The sequence below is a fragment of the Chrysemys picta genome, chromosome 3 (genome assembly GCF_011386835.1).
Source record: "Chrysemys picta bellii isolate R12L10 chromosome 3, ASM1138683v2, whole genome shotgun sequence".
Taxonomy (NCBI): domain Eukaryota; kingdom Metazoa; phylum Chordata; order Testudines; family Emydidae; genus Chrysemys; species Chrysemys picta.
In genome coordinates this window covers 106,258,757-106,276,186 of record NC_088793.1, presented here as the reverse complement: position 1 = coordinate 106,276,186, position 17,430 = coordinate 106,258,757, and the positions used below count along the sequence as shown (strand labels likewise).

Genomic DNA, 17,430 nt, shown 5'->3' with positions numbered 1-17,430 from the left:
TGAAGTAGTAATAATTTTGAAGGATGATCTTTTTTACATTTAATGGCACATATTAAAATGAAAAGGGGGCATAAATGGCTGGTTATATGTTAGTTCTGCCAACATTAAGTGTCTCTGTAAACTCTAGCACACACTCTTGCTGGAATTATGTAATGTCTCTAAATGCATCCATTGCAGATTTACAGCAGGGCTAAACAAGAAAACTGGTGGCTACCAAGGTTCTATCTCTGTGCATGTGCCGTGCTGATGATGAAGGCATGCTGATTTTTTTTTTAATTGGGAGAGACAAATACTCCGAATGGCAGATTTATTCAGGCAAATTTAACCCTATAAAGACTTCAAAGAAGCAGAGGCTAATTGTCTTAATTAGACTATCATCCCCTTGATTTTCATGCAACTTTTGTAATGTGACTGGTATTTTCCTGGGTTTTAGAATTTTCTGTATTTTGGCATGCCAAGAATATCAATATTGGAATGGATTCCATAAAAAGAAACATAATTCATTAAACTGAATTCTTATTCTCCCAAATTAAGTGTGAATATTAGCTTGCATTTCCAACAAAATAAATGTGAGCATTAGACTGGCATATTATGTAGTTTCACAGTCCTATAGAACTTACCATATCAATGGTTTTCAGAATGACAGTGTAGTTGTTGAAGAAGTTTGTGTATGTTTGAAGCTGCCAGCCAAATTGAGTGAATATTTCACCCAAGCACTGGGATGGACTCCATTCCTGAAGTCTTTCTGTCAGCTCATTTAAAAACTGCCTGCATTTGAAATAAACAGAGAGATGTCTCTTTCCACAGTTTCCTGACCAAATTACTGTTTAGATAACTACATTCTTTCTAGTGTTAAAAATAAATAAATCCCGCTCTAGTTTTCTCATTTTTGTCCTAGAGTGCTGTTTAGAGTTAATGTAAGCTGTTAAACAATTGCCATGTTTTCGTCCCAGAGCTGGCAGTTGAGAGATGTGAAGTGATTTCTGTATATCTTATAAAGTGCTTTGGGATCCATCTGGATGATAGTCACAATATAAATATAAGTTCTTTATCATTTAAATCTTAAAAATGTGGGTAACTTACAAAATCAGCCCTTTACTGTTTGAAAGATTGACAATGCTTACCTCTTTTAAGCTATCCAAAGTTTTGCGTAAGGAAATGCATATATTTTTTCACTGACAGTATATCTCTTTTCTCAGGTACTGATGCCCCAGTTCCAAGTAGCTACCATAGCACCAATGACTGTTAGACTGTTGTGTAATGTTGGCCTGGGGTCTATTGCCAATCGTCTGAATTACAACTAATATTTTTTTAAACTGCAGGAATGGGAAATGTACACAGAACTTGCAAGGACAATAAAAACATGATTATGTTGATTTTTCTTTGTAAGATTAATCGTATCTAAATTCCTGGCATACATTATAAAATTTATTGTTAAAATCTGTACCTCTTGCATCAGTCTTGAACACTTTTAATCTAGGTTAATGGAACTATTTTTGGTACTTTTCCTTTGTTTCCTTTGTTTACTTAATACCTTGTCAGATGTTTGACAGATGTGTTCCAATGGGAGGGTGGGGTATTTTAGTTTTTTTACATTAAGAGTTCAAAGCTGAGGTACAGATTTTATTTATCCAAAGTTTAAAATAACTTTTCATCTTTTAACTATTTTTCAGTAACCAGATCTCCAGCTTACATTCTTGTGATGTCTTCCTTTTATTATGTAACCATGTTTTACTAAGTTCAGTTTTCCTTGCAGTCTGTTCCAAATCATGTTGCTTGTTTAATTCACTATTTATCCTAGTCTCTTCCTTTCTGTTTGTAGACTTGCAATAGTTGCCACTGAAACTGATTTTTTTTAAATGTTGCTAGAGTTGGGCATGAAGCAAAAACATGGAACTGATTCTGATCTGACCTTCATATTTCTATTGTGGGCAGAACCAAAAGTACAGTAAAGAAAATTCTTGAACTTCAGGATTCAGAATCCAGATCCAAAGTTTGGGGTGTCCAACTCTGACCCACTAGAGAGAGCTTTGAGCTATGAACTTTGATTGAGAACTACAGTTCCGGAGTTTAATTTGAGCCCCTCTCTAGACCATGATTCTGCAATCAGATTTATGCAGCGAACTCCTGTGCCAGTGCAGAGTCTCACTGACTTCAGTGGGGCTCTGTGCAGATCCTGCATCTGCACACATATGATTGCAGGATCAGAACCATCATTATTACTGACATTTCAAGCATCTTAAAACTTCAAAGGGATATTTGTAGAACAAGATTCCAGTTTTTCATCCTGTATATTACCATCACTCTGACTAATGAATAATACCTAGCACTTACAAAGCATGATTTATTTATAGCTCTCAAAAGCCCTTTCAAATGTGATAAGTATAACTTCCAATTTAAGAAATAGGGGGAAACCAAGGCAGAGATCAAGTGAGTAGCCCAAGGTCACACCATAAGTCAGTGATAGAGCTGGGAATGCCCCCTAGACTCCTGACTCTTAATCAAGTATCCTGTTCTCTGGACTATGCTGCCTCCACAATCTATAACCCTTTTTTATCTTAGTACTGTGCTTTCTCATAGGATTGAGCATTTTCTCAACTGGCTCTAGACAGGCAGGATTTTATACTTTTGTATCATTCAGGGTGTAAAATCTACAGTAATTTCACCAAAACTGAAACACAATTTTAATTTTTCATGTTGGTGGTCTGGTCATATTCTGCAAAGCCCCATATTATATGCCACCATTCACAGGTAGGGCCAGTAAATAACAGTACCGTTGTTTTCCAAAAGCATCTGCCTGAAAAGTCAACCAAGAGTGGCGGGATGGCAGCTAATTAAATCCTATGCTTCAGTCAGGAATGTATTGTCCTATCCTAGACAATCTTTCTCTTCGTCACGGAACATTCACAGATGCAACAGATGGCGATAACCCATGCAGCAACTGCACTGATTTGGCTTTTGTCTAACCCAAAATATTTAAAACTCTTAGTAAATTTAAAATTCAGCATATAGAATATACCGATTGAGTTGTAAGGCGTCCAAGATATCAGAGAAGATGATTTGAACATTAGCATGACTTAGGATGGCTCGATTTGATGCTAATGCTGCTTTCAGTGGTGTAACATAAACATCCCTCACAGTTTCCAGCACGTGTACGTAGTTCTTCTCACTTGTCAGGAGTTCCCTGGCAATTCTAGTTCGTCTGTCTGCGGTATCCTTCTGAAGTTTTTTATCCTACAGTCAGAACATGGAGAATAAATTAGCAGAGGTTATCTTTACAATAAAAAGCATGGGGCTGGAGGAGGACCAGAAAACAATGAAAAAGGGACAGAACAGAATACCTGCTTGCACCATTGCAATACAACCTACGGGTTTTAATAGACCCAAGAAGAAAAACTATTGATGTTTATCAATAATTTTTCTCTGTACCTCTTCCTTGCCCAAATACACACATGTGCAAGTCCAACACACACAACAGCATCCCCCAAACAATTACAATGTCTCCCTCCCCCACCACCCCAGGAGAGAGGGAGGGAAATACCCTTGTCAACACATTAATCTATATCCTAAACTGCAAGAAAGTTGGGTTTCATACATTTAATATTTTAAGGTCCGCAGGGATCACTGTGATCATCTATAGAGCCCTGTGTGGATAAAAATTTATATCTGCGGATATAAATTGGTATCCATGGAACCCCGGGGCTCTCCTGGAAACCGACCACCGAAAGGAGCAGAACGTGGGGCTGCTGCTCCCAGAAGTCAGTGACCTGTGCCGACAGCTCCTCCGGTGCATCTGTACCACCCCCTCAGCAGCTGTCCCTGGTCACGCTCTTGTATTCAAGCAGTGCACACGCTCCCAGACAGGAGACGCAGACAGCTGCGTGGAAGGGACGGGGCAGAGCTGGGGGTGGGGCTGCGGGTAGTACAGCCATGCCGGAGGAGCTGCCGGTGTGGAGCGCTGGCTCCTGAGAATGGCAGCAGCATGTTCTGCTCCTTTCACCACTGCAGTTCCCGGGAGAGCCCTGTGGGTCTGCAGATACCGATTTCTATCCGCGGAACTCCACATCTAGTCTCACCTCCTGTGTAACACAGGCCGTTGAGCTTTCCCAGAATAATTCCTAGAGCAGAGCTTTTAGAAAAACATCCAGTCTAAATTTAAAACCCTACTGACAATCCTGTCCACACTGCAGAATGAACTTTTAAAAAAAAAATAAAAATAAAAAAAAAATTCAAAATTGGTTCAGGGGAAAGCCTATGATTGAACACAGAGGCTAGGCAGCACTGCTTGAGCGAAAGCTATTTTTCCCCTTCACCATTTTCCTGGTAGCTGAGGTTAAGGGTGAAATCCTGGTCCCATGACATCAACAGGAGTTTTGCAATTGACTTCAGTGGAGCTAAAAAAAGATTCTTGTTTATCTAGAAGCCTGATAATTCTCTTGATTACAGAACATAAACAAGACTAAGCTTTAACTCCAAAGAGGCAGAGGATGAACTATGTGTAAGGTACATGTATAGTCACAGCAACAATAACATGAAGTGCTGCATCCCATTCTAAGGTCTGCTTGCAAACTATATTCCAACATCATTATGATTTTTGGACATCCACATAAGGGGTAAAAAATACTAGATACATTGTTTGTCCATATCTACTTTCCTGTAGGAAAGAAACTACAGGTCCAACGTGTACATCACAGAAGACCATAAGGTATTTATGAATCATTGATTTCCTTACCAACTGAGCCACTGCCTCAAATGTTGGCTCATTTGCTCTGATGCTGCAGTTAGGCTTTTGGCTCAGGGTGGCAGCCTCTTTTGCATCCTCCTCCTAAGGATTAAACAGAAGCTTTTTTCCTACCCATCATTTGAAGGAACCACACTTAGCTTCTCCAGTTCTTCGCTATTTTGTTCCCTTCTGCTCAGGTTTCCATAAAAAGATCATATCATAGCGTACCAGGATTAGTATTCCATAGATAATTGGCACTATACCATCTATATAAGAAACATTAACTAGTGACACTATTGGCTGTTTTATTGTTGAGTGTTTATGCTGTAACTCGGTCATCATAATTTACATGAACTTGACTTGACCGTGGGATCTCAGCTCAGGAGGGGGATATATTTTCAATTTCCCAAACAAAAAGCTCCATTCTTGCAGACTTACATGTGTGCGTAACTTTCAGCACATGAGTATGCATGTTGACTTCCACAGGACTCCTCACGTGCTTTAAATTAAGCATATGTGTAAGTCTTTGTAGGGTCAGTGCCATGGTGGGACCATTATCACACAGAGTGCCCACAAAGTCTTTTTATAAATCCAGCCTGTAATTGGTGTGTGGTCAGAACTGCTGTGCCCAGGTGGATCCCACTGGTGTGGCTCCACAGGGCCCAGAGGTCTGCTCATGTGCAATGAATTGCAGGACCGGGGCCTTAGCTTGCTGTTTGCTGTTCTATGAAAGTTGTGTACTTTGCTATTCCCTGAGACCTAACAATGAGGATTCCTGTAACTTTTAAAAAATCATAGTTTTTTTGTGTATTTATTCTTGTGTTGCTCAACTGCTTTCAGGTAGCTGCATCCATACATTAAATGTTGGTATTAGCAGTAATTTTTTAAAATAGGAAATATAGTGGTATTTAAAATATTTATTTTCATGTCAGGTTTTAAAATAGAGAGAGAGAGAGAGATCTGCTGTTTAGTATTTGAAAAATCTGCTGTTGAACTTGATCAGTATAGTTTATGCACAAATGAAAAATCTAACTTCATAATGGCCAACTTCATGGGCTAACAGAAAGCTAAATATGTATTTATGTGATTGGTCATAATAGCTGATGACTCCTTGGAAAATGTTATTAACTGCAGAAATCTTACTGCACGAAGACTATTCCTATGGTAACAATCCCTTGAGATAACATTCTTAAAGTTCTGCATCTCTATCATTAACATTAGATGTCTTTGATAATCATAACTTTGACAGGTAGTGTTGATTCTAGCTATGAAAATCAAATTTAGCTTCCAGTGCTCAGGCCCCCTTTTCTCCAAGCAGTTTCTTGAGGATCTACATTTCTCTTACTTGGTTTATAAGCAGATTAAGCATTAGTTCAACCAGAGCAGTGGATTTATGATGCAGACTAATGTCCCAAAGGGACGAAGATGAGATCACCAAATGTATATTATTTTGTGACCTAAAACAGGAACTGACGCTGGACCTCAAGAATGGAAAGGTAAGTGCATTAACCCACTGCAGTTACCAGCTAGTGAGCTGCACTGAAAGAGGTCACTGTTCCTTAATGAATGCACCAAGACTTGTCTTCTAGTCACCATCTGTCAAGATCAGTCTGCTAAGCTCTCTATTATACTTCCTCAGCAGGAAAAAATGTTGGAAATTCCAAAGGATTTTCCTAAGTAACCAAAAATAAAATTAAGATAAACATTATTCAGGGTCAAAATGGGTAAATTTCACACTAAAATGGGTTATCATGAGGTGCTTGTTGGATAGTGTGTTAATGGCTGCATCTTTATAAGCAACAGTGTGTGTGTTTATATGGGGATGAAGAGCCCCAAAGTCAAGACAGGTTGCAATTGGGGAGGAGATTCAGAATTTCAATCCCTGTGCTGATGGAGGCTGAAGATCTTGTAAATGCAAGTCTGGGTGGGCTGAAGGAGAGAGAGAAGGAGACAGGGGTTCATGCTGACTGATCCAGTGGATTTGACTTGTTTGTTAACACTTACAGCATCCATACGGGATGAAGATAACTGGGCGTACAAATTTACCTTAATTGTGAGCTTAACTATAAAAAGTGAGTGAAGGTTCATAAAGTGTCACAATAACCTACAACCAAAAATGTTGATAGAAAAGGTGGAAAATCGAGACAGACTAAATTAGTCCAAATAAAAAGGCCTACTGATATAACTCAGTTGAGATCACGCCTGGTAAACAAGGAGTAGAGGACTGGAAATCAATGGACCAAATCCTGACCAGACCAGGTTTAAGAGAGGGACCCAAGTGACAGTGCTACTTTCCACTGGCTTTATCCCAACCCCACTTGAGATGTAAGACTTCATCCGCCAGCCCCTCATGTGTCTTTTTCCTTCTCTACCTTATTTCTTCTCTTTCCTATCCCTCTCCTTTTTCCTTCTAATTAGAGTCTGGCTTAGCTGACCAAAACTGTATATTTTGCAACCCTGCTGTAAACCTGTGACCAGAAAGAGGCAGATAAAAGCAATCCCCTAAACAGCCCAGTCTGGTATAAGTTGATAGACAGTTTTCAAAGTGGCTGATTAGACCACGGGCTAAGCCTGTTTTTTTCCAGCAGTGAGGTTGCAAATGAAAATCTTCTCTCTCTGGGTTGCTGCAGTTTCTATTTTTGCTATTCTATTCTTCTCTCCCCTTAAATGTTCTTAAACCTGAAGAAATTTTATACAGACAGATCACATGTGTTGGAGACCCTCAAAAGCCAGCTGAAAAGGATCATTAAGAACATTTAGTTTAAATCTTATTTCCTTTATGTCCTGCAATACCGCCAGTATTCACTCTAACATGACAACCAACTCCCTCCTGGAATATGCTGCTAGTAGGAGGGGTAATCAGATGCATTTCTGACTGTATGGCACAGTTTGGCAACGGTTTTAATATTACCCTATTCAATTTGGAATGAAAAATAGTATTTAAACCCAACAACAGAACTTTTCAACACCCTGTACCTCTGCTCCTGTTTACAGGAGTGCAGGGGAAATTACTTAATAAATTCCAACATTCTTTTCCATCTGTGGCACGCTGTGCTGCAAAGCAGTACTCTGGAACACTCAGATTTACCATGGTGATATAATTATAATAGGTTTTGTACAAAGTATGCCTTGTTAGGTATCATTTTAGAAGTCTTGAGCTGCTGAACATTAATATCCTGTTGAATTGTATGTGCTGTCATTGTATGTGAAGTTATGAAGTTTTGCTATGTGTGTTACTGAAATATGTTGTGAGGTTGGGAACACCCACAACCAGCCTTTCAGGTGCAACAATGGAGCAGCCAGATGCTGCTGATGGCCCATTAAAGGAATCCACACTCACAACAACTATCCTAGGGACTGTATACAATGGAGACTTCTCAGAGAGAGCACCTAGACAATGAAGACTGCTTGACTCATAGCAAACTATAAAAGAGGGGAAGTGACATCACTTGGTCTCTCTCCCCCCCACAACTCAACACCTAGAAACACATCTGGAGAACAAAGATTGAACTGGGGAGATGGTCCCAGACTGGAAAGGAGAATCCCAGCTTGTGTTTGAAGGAACTATACTATCAGGGTGAGACACTGCTTGATTCAAGTCCTGCCTAGTTTATAAAATACAGATTGCAATTTTATTTTTATTTCTTAGGTAACCAACTTTGATCTATACGCTTACTACTTAGAATGACTTAAAATCTTTCTATAGTTAATAAATCTGTTTTATATTGTACCTTAAACAGTGTGTTAACGTGCCTGGGAAATCTGCTCAGTGTACAAAAGCTGGTGCATGCCCTCTCCACATGGAGGGAGGGTGGACTGGGTAATAAACTTACACTGGTCAGGCTTCTGACCAGGACAGGATGGTACATCCCGAGGTCCTAGGCTAGGGAGCTGGGGGAATTGGCTGGAGCCTCTCTATTGTTAGTTCATGAATGACTAGGGGAAACATTCATGTAACTCAGATGGGTGCGTCCCTGCCTGTGGATGACTGTGTAAGTGCAGTACCTGGAGAGGTTTGCAGTTTTTCACAGCATTACAGTGTGCGAGGGATCCCGTGTTGGTAAGCCAGAGGGCTCAGTGGTACCCCAGTTCCAGGTTGCACTCTGGGAAATCCATCACACCGTCGTGACCTCTATTCACTCAGAACAATGCTCAGAATTGTCCTCGGTAGGAATCCCTCTCCTCTTCTCCATGCTGTGTTCTCTCGCCAGTGCAGAATGGCTTTTTAGTATTGGGAGATACGGGCTCCAATGTTGTTCCTTCCAGTATTTTGATCCTCATACTTATTTGGAGTGGCTGATTGACCAGGAAAATCTGAAGCACCATGCCAGTAGTTTTCCCATTCAGCATCCACTCTTAAAAGACCCGTTGCTAATTTGGACTCCAAACCAGGAAAAAGCATGCAGTGTCCATGCAACTACCCTGTTCAGAGCTATGGATGGTCACCTACCTATGTATTTGTGAGCTGATCCAGCATGTCAATAGGTATCTGAACTTAAAAAAAGCCTCAAATAAATATTCATCAAGCCTAATACAACAGTCATTGAAATGGGAAGAGATCTGCAAATAACCTTAAATACCACTTCATTTGCCTATTAAAAACCTAGCAATTTTACTTACAAAGCTTCTTTTTGACAGGTCAGCTAATCCATCAGTGAAAGTCTGGGCTGTTTCTTGACTAGTATGTACTTTAGTTCTGCTCACGGCATCAAACATAACCTGACCTGAAAATACAAGATCTTTAATTGTAAGTTAGTCCTTCAAACAGATACTGTAAGCCTGCCTGATGATCATTAACAATAGTCACTATATTCTAGTCAGAGAAATAGACAACCGCACATACAGGCTGACATTTTGTTGGGCATTCAAACAAAAGGGAGCTTGTCTACGCTGAGGTTTTTAGCCACTAGTCTACCTACAATGATGTAGCTGCACCAATGCCTTAAACACTGCAAAGACAAATCCGGTATAGGCAAGGTCAAAGTGTGTGTCTGCTCTGAAAAAGCCCTCTAGACATGGCATTGCCAGGTCTCACAATTTTGTCTGTCACACGATAGCAAATGTGCTCACTTTCTGGATTTAAAAATATATATTTTTTACTGCTAGCCCTGCAAACTCAGCCTGAGATCAGAGTCAAGCAGAGTCATTTCCTTGGTGGTATGCCAGTATAGGGAAATCTCAGACCTATGGCAGCAGGCTTGCCGACAGCAATTCCGGGCCCCAAGGCAGAACAGTCAAGGGGTTGCTGCGGCACGTCGTGCAGGGCAGGCTGCACCTGCGCTGGTTGGTGCCCAGCAAGCCGCTACCTGCTGCATTGCACGTTCTTCCAGCATGGCCAGGGCTTCCACATGCCCGCCCGGCTGCCTTTGCCGCTGCCGGAACCACCCCGCACGTGCCTAGGAGCCCTGAGGCCCACCTGGCCAATTTAAAAGGGCCTGGGGCTCCTGGCCGCTGCCACCAAGAGCAGCAATTGCCCCCTTTGCCCCTTCCCACCCTCCCCCCGTCAGCGGGCCTGTATGCAGGAGTGGCGCCAGAGTTTTTGGTGCCCTAGGCGGGGGTCCTTCCGCGCTCCAAGTCTGTGGTGGCAATTCTGCGATGGGGGGGTCCTTCCGCGCTCCTGGTCTGTGGGGCACTTCGGCGGCAGGTCCTGGAGCAAGTGAAAGACCCGCTGCAGAATTGCCGCCAAAGACCCGGAGCGCGGAAGCCCCCGCCCCCCCGCCACTGAATTGCTGCCGAGGGCGGCAAAAGGCCGCCCCCCCCCAAAAAAAAAATCCTGGCGCCCTAGGCAACCACCTAGGTCACCTAAATGGAAGTGCCAGTCTTGCCTGTATGGCGACTTTAAAGGATATTGTCTAAACACAGAGATTGGGGTCAGAAAACAACTTTGAGAGAGATTTTCTAGACACATTTAACGTAACCTTACCCTCTTCATGGAGATAGTTTACTGCTTGATAGTTTCTGAAACTAGTGTGTGCTGAAAGACATATCTTTAGGAGAAAACTAGGTTGCTCTATCAGTTACTGGAGTTCTTCCAATATAACATCTACAGATCCCCACAATGCTCTGGTTTTTGAGCGTTCATTCTGACAAGGCTTTTCTTGGGCATAGTCTTGGTTCGTAGTACACATGCATTGATACAGAAGGGGCCTAAGCTAGGCAAACTGCATTCAATGGTTCCTGGTCTGAGCATCTTAATGCAAGTGCAGAGGCCATATATTTGGACAATCACACTTATTACCAAATGACCTAGTTTGCTGATGGATATAATACTTTATTAAAAACAACTGAATAACTTTTTTAGCATTCTTTGTTTTGATCATGCAGATAACTCTTCCATTTATTTTCACTTTTGTGTTAGCTGACACAAGCATTGGAAGTATTCATTCTGCAGTAAGTTATTTTTAATACTTGTCATGTACAATGTGCATCACAGACCCAGAAGACAATGTTTGCCCATCAAAATAGATACAGGAGAAACGGGGAAAGGAAGAGACAAGTTCTAAAGTTGTGATGTTTCCATGAAAGTTGGGGAGAGAGGGGATTTCAAATGTTTTTCTAACCCTTTTATAAGTGTTTAGAAAAGGAAAAATGACCAATCTTACCAATAATCCTGTCACTAATACTCTTCTGCAGCTCACTTAAATATGGTCGCATCTGCTTCCGGACAGATTTCAGTGCCTCCTCCAGGAGCTCTGTCATTCTGAGCCATGTCTGTAGTTTTACTTCAGTGAAGTAGGTGGAGGTGGGAGGTCCATCCTTCTGTTTTCCCAGCCATTCACTAAGGACTGATATTTTTATGCTGGGTGTTAGGCAAAACCTCACTGAAACTGGTAGATGTAACCATTGTCCTTCATTCAGTATAAGTGTAAGAATAATCAAGCTCCTTTATGGAACATTTAGCTGAAATAATAGAACCCACAACCCAAAATGCAGGCACCCAGCAAGGCTTGAGTAGAAGTTAAACCGTGTAGCCTCAGGTGCGTCCTTGGAGACTGATATAGCAATGCAAGAGCTGGGTATTGATTTGGTAGAGCTGTGTGTCTGCAGCAGAAACACACAGAGGGAGTTAAGAAGACTGGATAGCATTAGACTGAGAAAAATATCTGAAAGTGTGAGCTTTTGAGCAGAGTACTGCCTGAAAGAGAGTTGGAACCGTGACCAAAGAAACTCTCTCCTGTTTGATTCCTACTATGTTCAGGAAAACAGGACTTTGTACATTCTTAGTAAACAAACAGGCCTGGATCAAAGAAATACCTGACTCCATCATCAATGTCTCTTCCTATCAGAAACAATATGCAAATCCCCAAATGTTGGCTAACCACTCTGGTCAAAAGTGGTCAAGTATCATGACAAATTAATTGTTTCCTGGTTTACTCTGCTGTAAATTCAGATAGTTTTGGGAATTCTGACTTTTATTAGTACTGCAATAAAATGTAATTGACACAACAGAGGACCCCTTTCAACAGGAGACTGACTGAGTTTCTGGTATCCTGATTACGCCTAGAGCTTTCCGCAACTACAAGACGTTGGTAGTGGAATTTCTGATGCTGAATCAGAAGATCACACCAAGTATAGATTTTTAGTGATCTGTGACAGAATGTCAAACACATCCCCTTTTGAAAGCATAATGGATTTAGCAAATTCAGGTTTATTCAGGACCTGAAACCTGCTAATTACACTGTTACATGCATTACATGGTCCACTCAAAACAGGGACCTTGAAGCATCTGAATATAGATGTGGCTGTACCAGACTATCCTCTCTTCCCATCCATTATCTCTGCACAATGTATACTTTGAGACACCTACCCTTTGACGCCTCTGGCCTTCATTGTGCTAACCTGACAGACAAATAGTATTACATCAAACAATACTTAGCTGTTCCTAGAATGGAATTTTTAAAATATGGCAGAATAATGTGGCCAAAGTTATAAACCTATAGAATTACAGGATTAGAAGGGAACATAAGGGTCATCTAACCCCCTGCCAAGATGCAGGATTTGTTGCAATACAGATGGCTCTATCCACTGGAGGTTTTCAAAAGGAGGCTGAAGGAGGTTCCACAACCTCTCTAGGCAGTCTGTTCCATTGTCCTATTGGTCTTACAGTTAGGAAGTTTTTCCTGAGATTTAATCTAAATCGCTATTCTGTAGTTTGAACCCATTGCATCTTGAACCTCAGTGGCAAGAGAAAACACCTTTTCTCCATCTTTTTATGGCAGCCTTTCGAGTATTTGAAGACCACTATCATGTAAATCTGTGATCTGATTTTATTGTATATCACTGGGTCTTTAGTAAACCATGCTAGCCATCTAAAATTGGTCATATACCAACATCCTTCCTCTATACACCTACTTCTACCCCTCATTTTCCAAAAGCAGGTTTAGAATAATTTTCTCTTGCTTTTATCAAATAATTCTTACATTGCTTATGGGCAAAATAAGTCTCTATATTTTTAAGTTGTAAACAAACCATTTTTCTCTTGGGAAATGCTGACTCAGTTGTGCCACATATCTCTCTTTATAAATGTGTGTAATAACTTTCTGTACTTACTGTGCTGATAAGATCCAGTTGCAATTCCTGTGGGGGTTCTGAAGAGCACACCAGTTAGCTGAGTCAGCTGGGAAAGGACTTCCATCCCTGCCTCTGAAAAGATGCATTATTTTTTCTAGTTCATAAAATTCTGTATTATTTACATCACTAAAATATCACAGCCACTACAGGCCACTAGCCAATTCTTTTTTCTCCATACTACTATTATTCATCTGAAACTAAAAGGAATCTAAACTTTTTTTCAAGGCTAGATGAAAATGTTGTGTCTTTGTGAATCAACAGTACTTTTTATGGTTTTTATCATATTATTCTGAAAACTCTGCTATATTTACCAACAGCATGAAAGATGTCCTGTGTATCTTAACAAAATGACACTGTGCAGGAACAATCACATCCACTAACATGGACAAAAAACTAGAAAAGTTGTTTTTGGCGTGAGATCCCTAATGAAAAAAATAACTCCAGTTTCATTCTAATGTCAATGAAGAGACACACATTGTGAGTTTGTGCGGTCCCTGAGAAGAATAGAATGAATTAAAGATGCACCAGTTTTGAGGTGCATCTTATTCCTTCCAAGACAAGAAAAATAACAAAATAAGAGTGGATACTATTCTTTAGTTCTTGTGATGACCTGCTTGATGCCAGCTAACGGGACGACCCTGCAAGGCTGAACAAATGGCAGATGTGGGTGCTCAGAAGTCTTTGGACTTTCTCAGCACCTTGCAAGATCAACCTTTAATATTTCCCAAACAGACTGAGGTAATTGAAGAGCATGAGATGAATAGAATATATCTGCCTCTTTACTAAGCTCAGCAGCTGTGTGAAACTATTCTGCTTTCTAATGGACTCTGTATACTCATCATTTGTATTATCATAGCACCTATGAGTTCTAGTCATGGAGCAGGATCCCATTGTGCTAGGTACTGTACAAACACAGAACAAAAAGACTCTCCTTGCCCCAAATAGAGCTGGTTGAAAGTTTCTTCTCCCCTCCCCTTCCACTCCCCCAGGGAAAATTTTGACTTTTCTGCAAAGAGCAAAAACTTTCAGACAAAGTCAAAAAATTCTATTCTGAAAAATGTGATTTGTGGAACCAATTTGAAAAGTAATGTTTTAGCTTGGTTTGACGTTAAATTGTGTCCTCCTCAGCCACCACTATGTCTAATGCGAGCTTTGGATGTCCTATGTCCCCCTTCTCCTCTGTGTGCCAGGCTTTTTGGCTGGACTATATGTCCCATGATGCATCAGTCATCCCTCCGTGCATAACAGAAGCCCCATACCTGTGGTGGATCATGAGAGATGTTTTCTAGCTCAGGCTTGGCCCACAGAGGAGAATGGGGACAAGAGGCACCCAAACTACAACTCCCGCAAAATTATTCCGGTGTTCAGATTTTTTTCAACAAAAGTCAAAATTCTCCACAGAAAGAACCCAATTTTCTGCCAACCTCAATTTCAACAAGCCCTACTCAGGGACAGGATCCAATGGAGTGGGTGATTCTCCATGACAGAAGTCCAAACAAAACTAACCTGATGCTGCCAGAGGAACAAAGATGTCCACATAACCACCTTCCCCTGGAGACATTACACAACCTAGCTTCTCCCAAAATTCTCTCACTTCAGGACTCAGAATGTTCTCAATACTGATTCTGCAGCCTGAAAAACATTTAAATAAAAGTCAATGAAAGAAATAAAATTTCCATGAGGGTTTTCATTCTGCTCAAAATTCTTCCCTCCTGTACTCATATCATTACTTCCCTTCCCAGGACTTAACACAGACTTCCCTCAAATCTCTTTTTTAAGGGCAATGTGCTAACTTTCAAAACTGAGTGATTTCTTGTCCTCCATTTCTTTAGTAACTTTTCTCTCTCTCTCTCTCTCTCTCTCTCTCTCTGTTCCCCCTTCTCAATTTATTTTCTCTGTACCATGTATCCTCTCTCTTCTGGCTATTACTTTTTTCTTTGCGCCTCTGTGTCGGCTTGTTTCTCTCTTTCTCGTCTTCCTTTTATCCCTTATTTAACCTCATGGTCAGACCTTTAGCTACTTTGGACTAGCATCATGTGTCCAATCTCCTTTTTTATGACAGCAGAGATGGCTCTATCATCTCTTTTTTGTCATATTTTCTCTGGCTTTTAACTAATTACCAAGCCCTTGATCCTACAAGCTTTTACATCCAGGCAGCCCCCGCTCCTGTGGTGAGTCCTATTGATTACAATGGAAGGTACAGAGGTCTACCTGCCAGAAACAAATTACAGTTGGATCAGTGACCAATTTGCTAGCTTGATTAACTTTTTATTTTCATGCTGTTTCCCCTTTTGAAATACCTAAACATGATATGACATTGACATGTTCCCAGTTAGTTTCTCTGTTTTTCTCTGCCCCTACCTTGAAGTAAATTGATCTCTCTGGAGTTTCCATCGCTAAAAATCCCTATACTCTTTGCTTTTCGGCCATCCAGAGCCTTTTCTATGTAAAAAAGGAGGCTTTCCAATGTCAGTCCGCAATGTTCATACAACACCGGAATCACCCCAGGTTTGATGCTGTCCAGCACCATCTACAGAAATAAATCAGTTCATACCTTCAATAAATAAATCCTGCTTTTCTCAAAATGTAATTCCATGAGAAAAAATATAATTCTTAATTCAATATTCATTTGTAGAATGCATCACATCATATTATTATTTTACACAGTAATTAATTACACCTAGAAATTGTTTATTCAGCTTTGTCCTATAGCCCCATAATGCCAATGGATATGAGATGATCTCTCTAACAACCTTTATCAGCTAGGCCACCCCTGCAATTCGTTGTGCGTGAGCAGCCTGGCACTCCTCGTGAACCCCCAATGAAGTTAATTGTGTCCTATACAGATGCAGCTGTGCATCCACACACAGTGATTTTTTTAGGATCAGGGCCATAACCTTTACCATGAAACAACAAAACACTGCTTGGGTGGTCAGCTTAGCTTCCTACTTATTTCCCACTGATGCTTTACTGAAACTCAGATTGTATTCAACTTTTTAAATAAATATACAGGATAGGCTGTTTTTGAAGTGTACATCCTGGACTTTTCTTTGATTAGCTATAACACTGAACGTCTTACACAAATTAGTACTTAAACCATATGATTTGGGTTTTTTTTATTTCAAATGACATAGTACCAGTGTATTAAAAATGTGCAGCTCCCCAAACATGCGCACAGACAGCATTTTTTTATACAGTTTCATATTAAACTCTAAACTTCTGCATTAGAGATTCATCTAGGCCTGTGGTGCTCAAACTTTTCCAGTGGACCTCCCCCCCCCCCCCCGCCCCTTACCAGTAATGGAATCTGTCCGTGCCCCTTCCCCCATTACTGGACAGTCAATGCTGCTTCTGCACAGAGCTTGGGCTGAAGGCAGAGCTAGTGGCAGAATGGGGACAGATGAGGAGCTGGGGCTGGGGCAGAGCTGGTCTGCAGGCAGAGAGGGAGTGAGGGCAGAGCAGGATTGGGGGCTGAATGGGGTTGGAAGCGGAGCTGGTCTGGGGGTGGAGTGGGGCTGGAAGTGTCATGCTCTCTCCCCACCCCATGTGGGGGCTAGCTTGGCCCCGCTGCACACACCCTGAACATTCCTCCACGCCCCCCTATTGAGAAACACTGATTTAGGCCCATAATATTACTTTACTGTCATTTTAATCTTATGCTTTCCTTTGTTTTTCTTCACTTTACGGTGCGCTTTCGCTGAGACCCTAATCCTGTAAACACTTAATGCGACTACTCATGAGCAAAATTAAGCACATGTATAAGTATTTGCAGGATTGAGGCTATAGTAGATCCAGGAAGGATGCTTTCTTTGCAGGGAAGGATGAACAGATTGCTGTCTCAGGAACATCCCCCGGATGTAGTTTGGGTACACAGAACCCAAACGATTCAAAAAAGAGAGAACTTAGAAGAAATTCATACCTCATATGCAGGAACCCTGGATGATATCAAAACCAGGTATGGCTCAAGTGGATATGCAAAACTGCTGTGTTTTTGGTAGACACGCTGACAGTGTTTGTAAGGTAACACAGGGTCGGATCTGCTTCCAGTCACATTCTTTCTACAGAAGGAAAAGCAAAAACTCAGGCAGTATATCCTTTAAAGATTCTTTCCTTTTTACTTTAATGCAGAAATAAAA

At 41.0% G+C, this 17,430-nt stretch overlaps 1 protein-coding gene across 7 annotated transcripts in view; it reads right to left on the bottom strand.

Moving 5' to 3' along the window:
• ECT2L (epithelial cell transforming 2 like) overlaps positions 1-17,430 on the bottom strand; it is a 49,217-nt gene that overhangs the window by 16,701 nt on the left and 15,086 nt on the right. For 5 of the 7 annotated variants that reach the window (XM_005280364.5, XM_008177016.4, XM_042848197.2 and 2 more), the window contains 9 exons: positions 17,214-17,352; positions 15,656-15,824; positions 14,801-14,926; positions 13,274-13,366; positions 11,326-11,508; positions 9,344-9,447; positions 4,733-4,825; positions 3,020-3,234; positions 621-768 (listed from right to left, as the gene is read on the bottom strand). In XM_005280364.5, the coding sequence (XP_005280421.2) occupies positions 621-768; positions 3,020-3,234; positions 4,733-4,825; positions 9,344-9,447; positions 11,326-11,508; positions 13,274-13,366; positions 14,801-14,926; positions 15,656-15,824; positions 17,214-17,352 (1,270 nt within the window). The remainder of the gene's footprint in view (positions 1-620; positions 769-3,019; positions 3,235-4,732; positions 4,826-9,343; positions 9,448-11,325; positions 11,509-13,273; positions 13,367-14,800; positions 14,927-15,655; positions 15,825-17,213; positions 17,353-17,430) is intronic. The other 2 variants (XM_008177020.4, XM_065590269.1) reach the window with 1 other exon arrangement.